This window comes from Acomys minous (genome assembly GCF_964271855.1).
Source record: "Acomys minous genome assembly, chromosome: 15".
Lineage (NCBI taxonomy): Eukaryota > Metazoa > Chordata > Mammalia > Rodentia > Muridae > Acomys > Acomys minous.
In genome coordinates, this window is record NC_140497.1 from 78,806,435 (window position 1) to 78,814,471 (window position 8,037).

The following is an 8,037-nucleotide window of genomic DNA, read 5'->3' on the forward strand; positions in this document are numbered from 1 at the left end:
GATTCCCAAACTGAAAGAGCTAAATAAAAGGTCACAGCAAAGCGTTAAGCTCCAAGCCTGCTCCCAGGGACTTGCCGCCAGCACTGGCCATTTGGCAGCTATGAAACATCAGCCTTTCCTTATCAAAACACAAAGAAGGAAAAAAAATCATCTAACAGTTTCTCAGCAAGAAGCCATTAGACACATGCAATCATAATAGGACCAAACGTTCCTATAAATAAAACGAGCACATTTAGGACCCCACGCAGTGTTTAAAAGCAGCCAACACAAAGGTAAGCTGAGTCTCCCTTGCACACACAATGGCTCGGATGTGGTAGCAATTCAATTGGCCCATGGAATAAAAATCGTGAATTTGTGGGGCAAACCCAGTATCCATTAGCTTAGAATTCAAATTATCCTCATAGAAAGCCCAGCTGTGGCGATGGGCGCTATTATTCTCAAAGTAAACTCCTTGCCTCTGATCAGCCACTCACACCCGACCGCAGAAGCTACAGCCAGGCTTGTCTGCGTTATTTGCTTTAGGAACAGCCTGACCAAATGGTGCTTTTCACAGGGGCTTGAAGCCCAGTAGAATGACCAAGTAGATCTGATGGTACAGGAGTCTTTTAACAGCCAAAAAGACTTCAACAAAACAATGTACAAACCGATCCAACAAGGCAAATGAGAGAGGGAAAGATCCGGGACAGTCGGCAGTAGAACTTTCTTAGAGAGGGAAAAGAGTTGACAAAAACACAAAACTGGAAAGATCCATAAAATGTGGCCTTGCTATGAGTGTATGACAGAAGAGAAATAAATGGAAACTCAGGCATACTGTTTGTTTGTTTGTTTGTTTGTTTTTTAAGTGACAAAAATATGCACAGGGTAAGATGTCAAAACTTCTACCCAAATGCTCTGCAATTTGTAGTGGATGTAAACATGTTTTTGTTTTGATCCCAAGTGTGGGATGGGGAATAGACTTGTGAAAGAACAAGTGATGTTTATCCACTTAGAAGTTGAACCACTTCATGAGAGGCGCTTGGTTGCTGCCAGGTGGAAAACATCTTAGTACAGACTCAAGAGAAGATACATATATATATGAACTCAAAACAGGAGGCGGGGCTTTTTGGGTCTTGGTATTGTTTGGCTGTTCATGGCTCTACTTCCAAAGGCTTTAGGGCTCTGGGTTCTGGCTGCTGTTTCAGGTTCCAGCAGCAACTTTCGTGGAATTGCTGGTCTGCTGAAATCCTGTCGACTATGGCAGGGGAATCACTCTCAGGAACTGAATTCAACAAGTCTAGTTCTCCTGATCCCATAAACCTCTTTTCTCTCCTATCTAGGGTAGGTGGGTTGGAAGGGAGGTATAAGCATTTAAAGAACCCCAAATAAAGTAGGTTTGGAAAAAGTGAAGCATACAGCAATTTGGAAACAGAATGTATCAAAGGTAGCTTGGTGGGTTGGTTATTTGAAGCCCTGGAAACATTTTTCCTTGAGGATAATGTTACACGTTGATGACTGGGTTCCTGCAATGCAACATTAGAATCTCTCATTGGTGATGCAATAATGCATATGTATAGCGAGGGGATAATGGGGTAATATGAATTGTTTTGTAAAAACAGAATCTTATTCTCTATTATCCTGTACAGAAATTATTTTCAAATTATGAGTTACAACCCATGAAATCAACTTAATTAGCCTTTACCAGTTTATCTCTTAATGGAATAGAAGAAATGGGACACAAAGAAAAGAACTGCAAAGATCAGAGTGGGTCTCACAGTATGAGAAAAACATTGTTCTTGCAACTTAATTTCAATATATATATATATATGTATATATATGTATATGTATATATACATACATACATACATACATACATACATTTATACATGCACACACATAGTATGCAAAGCAAAATATCTTTCTTACTGTGAGTTACAGTCAAATCAGCTTGAGAGACTCTTAGAAAGGTTCCCATGGGGTGCTTGGAACAAAGATCATGTTGAATAATGCTGGATGAAAGATTGGTAGAATGCGTTGATAAGCACGTGGAGACTGAATAATAGCATGGTGGTCATGCACCTCTCAGGCACAACCTTGAGGCTGGTGATGGGAAATTTGATGTCTCTAGCATTTTTATACTAAGGCAGTGAAGTTGGAGACCTGGCCAGCTCAGTTCCCTGTGTGTGGGTCCCTTGGCCTGAGGTGGGATCTCTGGTAAGGTACAGGCTGTAAGGAGGGGGACAGGAACAAGAGTTCCCCAAAGTGTGTGGGTTCCAGGGAGAAGAGGAGCATAGAAAGACAACACTGCCTGATCTTTATATGAAAATACACGATGATCTGAATTTCATATGAACTTGAACAAATACTTTACTGACCCAATATATATATATCAAATCCCATAGGATGCAAAGATCAATTTGATATATCAGACACTTATTTAATGCAAAAGTCTGTGAAAACATTATGCTAAGTTCAACGGAAGGGAAAAGTCCTGAAGAGACACATCACAGCGTCAATAAATTAGCATGTATTGAGCACTATTTTAAGTGCTGTATGGGAATTAATTAATTTAACCCTCAGCTCCCTGCATTAAGCACTCTAATTCCCACTGAAGACATAACTGAAGCTGTTCAAAATTACACACACACACACACAGAGAGAGAGAGAGAGGGGGGGGGGTTCTATAGACCTGTAGTAACAGGCTGGATATTGGATATTGTTCAGGATCTGGCGGAGATACTGGAGTGGAGTGTTGAAGACGGAGGACACTTCAACAACAAATATTAGAGGAAGAAATTTTCAGGTGTCAAAACAGCATAAAGGTGTCAGGACAAGAGCAGGAAACAGAAGCACACTGAAGCTCCTGGAATACTAAGACCATTACAAAGGCAGGGGAGACTGGACAAGAACACCAAATTGCAACCATCCTATGGAGAAGGTCTATGTGCCTTTCTGAATCTGCGTATAGTTGTAAACCACAAAGGAGTTTGTGACCATTAAATCTTCACCATATTGGATCCATCTATTAGAAACATGATCTGGTATACAATACAAAAGACAGAGTGGATGGGGGAAAACACTGCATGCCCAGAACCCGTGCAAGTCAATGCAAGTGTCTGTCAAGCACTGTGGCAAGAAGCCCAGGGTTTACTTCCTAGACTAGATGTTTAGTAGGTGGGTGATGCTGGCCAATTCATAGTCTCACTCTGAGCCTGGGCTTTCTTGTTCATAAAACATACCACGTGTTTCATAGCATTATTGGGGGAATAAGGAAGTTTCTTGTTTCATCCAGCAAGGACAAGCTAATGAAAAAAAAAATGTCCTCCAAAACAGAAAAGACAACACCGCACAGGGAAACACTCTACAGGTAGCCAGTGCCTCTAAGGTCCACCACAATTCAACCTGAATCTTTCCCAAAACGACCCCTCAAAGCTCAGTCGGCCTTTGAACATCTCTGGGAGTGAGCAACATTCCTGTCGGCAGGCGCCGATGATGATGATGACGTGGAGAAGACAGTGAGGGAAGCTCTCCCTCTTTTGACAACTGTACGTGGGAACAAGGAGAGACAACGAAAGCCGAAACAAAACTGCGGGATACTCTTCTCATTGCTGTGACTAAATGCTCATCAAAAGCAACTTTAGGGAGGATTATTTTGTCATTTTTGTCTCACAGTTTGAGGGTACAGCCCATCATTCTGGGACAGCTAGGGCAGCAGGAACATGAGGCAGCTGGTCACGTTGCTCTGAGCTGGAGGTGACGCTGCTGTTCAGCTTGTGCTTTTGTTTAATCTGGGGCCCAGCCTGCGCACTGGTGCCGCCCACGTTTAAGGTAGGTCTTCCAACACCAGCTAACCCAGTCTAGAAGCCCCCCTCCCTGACATGCCCTAGGTAGTCCTGGAGCCTTCCAAGTTGACAGTTGATAGGAACCATCACATAAGCCAATTCCAATAACCAAGTAGCCAATAGTTGGATGAGAAGAAATGACCTCTGAGATAATGAAAGCTTGGTTAGTACTCTGCACCCATTATGACAGCGACTGTAAGTAAATCATTTATACTCTCTAAAGATTTCGATCTTTCCCATCTACAAAATGTGATTGATAACATCTATGTCACAACACTATTGGCACAGCTGAGACCGTGGAGTGTATGTCCTTAGAGTAACGTGATGATGACTGACAGCTACTGTGTATTATGCATAGCAGAGAATCAATCTGTCCCCGCACTTAGAGAGCAATACTGACATAGACAGGTCAGCACATGTAGACGCTATCTGATGGCATCTAGATGAATATATAGATGCTCTCTCGCAACTCTAGAGGCTGCACCCATGAGGGAATTGGTCATTAGCGCCAGATGTGTTCACCCAACATAGGTGACTCCTTAAAGATGCTCCATTGGGTCAGTTAAGGATGACAGGAACTAAGAATACAGCCACACTGTGCAGTAAGAAGAGAGCAGCATGCAGGATGGAAGGCAATAGCCTCTGAATGCACTGTTCTCCACCATGTCTTAGAACATGTCTCCATCACTAAGACACGAAGAAGGCAAGACTGGGCTACACAAAGGGAGCGTGTTCACCATGTCATAATTCAAAGGGAACAGAATGCTAGGGGCACACACACACACACACACACTCACACACACTCACACACTCACTCACTCACTCACACACATACACTCACACACACTCACTCACACACTCTCACACACACACATCACACTCACTCATACACATACACTCACACACACTCACTCACACACTCTCACACACATACACATCACACACACTCACACACATACACTCACACACTCACTCACACACACACTCATACACATCACAGAAATTCACACACATACACTCACACTCACTCACACACTCTCACACACACTCACACACACACTCTCTCACACACTCACACACTCACACACACAATCAATCACACACACTCCTAAGTCGGGGAGCACCTTCATGTATGCTTCTGACCTACCTTTCTAGATAACCGAATACAGAGAAAACCAGTCATTTCTGTAAGTGGTCTGACTGAGTGTGACACAAACATTCCAAAACAGCTAGTCTGGTGCTCAGGCCACTTTGTGGTCCTGAAGTTAACTTACTGCCCTTCAGGTTTTTTTTCCTAGAATTTTTTAATTGTCCCAAAGGCTTGGTTCTGTTTGTTTTTTACTTATCTTACAAATGTCCATATCTTACTAAGACCACAAAAGGTAACCAAATGGCCATTAAGACACTCTGGTTGCCATGTGCATGCATCTCATGTGCTTGGCTTGCAATCACAGGGACTTTTTGTCCCCACTTTTTCCCCATAACCTTCTCCTTTAAACAACTGCAAATTCATAGGAGATCCTAGACTCCGCACTCAGGCAGAAGAATCTCTCTTGCAATCCTACTTAGTCTATAGGAGATGAAACCACATTCTTGGCCCCATTCTCACCAACATGAAACCAGAGGCTTATGACAGTGACAACTTCTTTTTCCAATTTCACTGAAACTAAAGGAAACCTTCAGTATTAGAATATTTGGTGTCTGGGGATTAAACGCTGTCTTTACTCTCTCAGTACCTAAGTGGTTTCAAGAAATTAATATTCAGAGAAACTTATTTCTCCTCCTCATTTCTCTCCATCCCAGAGGTCATGAGCTGGACCACGCCCTTCCCTTTGGGAACAGCGGAACACAGCTAAGGGTACCCACAAAGTACATTCTTGTATCAGTTCCTCACCTCCTTGGGCAGCTCTTCAGTGGCACTGATGAAACGTGATGCCTCATACACATTTTAGGTCGATTCAGGCAATAATAACTCAACCATTTGTAAAAGATAGTGAGAGGAGATGCTAAAAGTAGCCCCTACCTCTAGATGGGTAGGAAACAGTACAAAACCAGATATAAGGGCTTACTGAGGACTGAGTTAACTCCCCTGGAAGTTCTCAAAGACAAAATAGCCACGCTTGCTTAAAAATAACGTGTGTGTGTGTGTGTGTGTGTGTGTGTGTGTGTGTGTGTGTGTGTGTGTCTAGTCTTTGGGGTCAGTTCCTCTCTAGAATAACTGGGAAGCCATCTTTCTGTAAAACCAAGGTGAGGCACCTGTTGACAGGAGGATGCACAGGCAGGAGCATGTACCCAAAAGGCAATGCAGACACCAAAATCTCTGGGTAGAGGCTTTTGGAATTTTATAGCCCAGCCTCAACGGAGAGGAAATGTGAGGGAACAGCAATTTTAAAGTCTCCAGATTGGCCTCCTAACATCTGGCTGCCTGACCTGCTGTTGAGAAGACGCCAAGGGAGACAGCTAATGCCACTGCAAGCCTGGAAAAGGTTCCCTCTCTGCACTCCCATCCTTTAGATGTCAACTTTCACGTGTGCAGGCATTTTCACCTGCCTTCTCTAGCTCCGTACTCCTTTTCCCAAGTTCCTCCTTACCACGGTACCATTGGGATCTCCCTGCTTATCAGTCAATCAATCAATCAATCAATCAACCAACCAATCAATCAATCAATCTCATCACATAACAGATTATGGATTGGGCAGCTTGAGCAGTAAAATCACAGCGGGTGCCTTCACATGACCTCAGAAGGAAACCTGGGATAGCGAAGATGAAGGGGTGACTAACAAGCAGCTGAGGAAGACACTGAGAGTTTGGGACCCAAAGGAGCTCCATTCTGAAGGTCTGTTTCTCTGTCAATCTGGTAACTGCCTACAGTGAAGGCAAGGCAGCTCGGCGGAGGGCGAAGCTGCGAGGAAGGTCATGAGACACAGACAAGACGAGTTGACCTGGCCAGAGCCAGGCCCTCTGGTCCTGGCCTGCTTGTCAGCCAGTCTGTAGGAGATGGCACGGGAGGATAGACACAAAGGGTACTCTGCACTGACTGTAGAGTGTGAAGGGTCACGCAGCAGGAACTGTCCCTACTGAGTGGACCATATGGGTCTCATATAAACCGCTGAGGCTGCCATTTCCCCCAGGAGAATGAGCAAGCCAGCCAGGCAACTGCTAACAAGGATGTTTGCACCAGGGTCCATCACACCACCACAAGGTGTGAGCAATTACGTGTACCTGCCTAATCCCATTTAATCCCTCTCCCCATCCCCAGTGTCCCTCACACTAGAAGAAATGAGTTAACTTACACGGAGTTTATGCCTCGCTGAAGGTTTGGGGGAAGGGAGTGGGTAAGGCAAACAAGACAGTAGCAATCTTTTGGACCGAAAGATTGCTTTCCATTAATAATCTAGAAAAGCCAAGGTAGGCAGCGGAAGGATGGGCAGGTAACAGCTCATTTTCAAATGTGCCTAGCATGTTAGGCAAGGAACAACTCGCAAAACTCGCGATTCACAAATGTGTTCACCTGTCAAGTGAGGAGAAAAACAAAACGTGCAATGAGGTCTGAGGAGACAGAAATTCAAGCTCTGCTGCTTCACCACCTTCCCAAGCCCCACCCCAGAAGTCCTTCAGGTGTGAAGCATTTGCCAAGTCGTGGGGACCCTAGCGGCGGGTCAGAGGTGCTGGTCATCACCTAAGGCCGCCCCTGCAGGACACACCCTCTACCTACCTCCAGCATGGGAGAGGCGCCCTTTCTCGGCAGCGTGCAGCCCAGGAGCGCCGCGAGAAACTTTGCCATATACGAGCAGGGAGGCAGTGTCCCCCTCGCGCTGGCTGCCTCTGTCCACGTCCTGCAGAGCTGGGGTGGGCAGGGCGGACTGAAACTCCTGGACCCGGGCGAGGGCGGGGATCCGCCCGCCAAAGCCGTCCGGCCGTGGGGGCGGGGTGTCTCCCGGTCTGCGGGGAGCTCACCGCTGCTGCTCCAGAGGTGCCCGAGCGAGAGGAGCTGACAGCTGCGGGCGCCCCTGCCTCCGCGCCGCGGGAGCCCGGGCTAACGCTAGCCTTGCCAGCTGAATGTCACTTGCGCCGTAGTAAAGGGAAGGGCCCCGCCGAGGGGGTGCCGGGAGAGCCAACAGCGCACGACCCGCGGCGGCGCCCGGGCAAGGGCGGCGGCGGGCACAGCGCGGCGACGCAGCTGCAGGCCGGCCCGCCCATGGGCAGAGATGCAGGCGAT

The 8,037-nt window shown here is 46.1% G+C and overlaps 1 protein-coding gene across 1 annotated transcript in view; it reads right to left on the reverse strand.

Moving 5' to 3' along the window:
- Positions 1 to 7,700, reverse strand: part of RASGEF1B (RasGEF domain family member 1B) — a gene marked incomplete at its 3' end in the record, with an annotated part of 516,267 nt that extends 508,567 nt beyond the window's left edge. The window contains exon 1 of the mRNA XM_084759366.1: positions 7,534 to 7,700. Coding sequence (XP_084615492.1) covers positions 7,534 to 7,602 — 69 coding nt within the window. The 5' untranslated portion in view covers positions 7,603 to 7,700. The remainder of the gene's footprint in view (positions 1 to 7,533) is intronic.
- Positions 7,701 to 8,037: the final 337 nt, after the last annotated feature.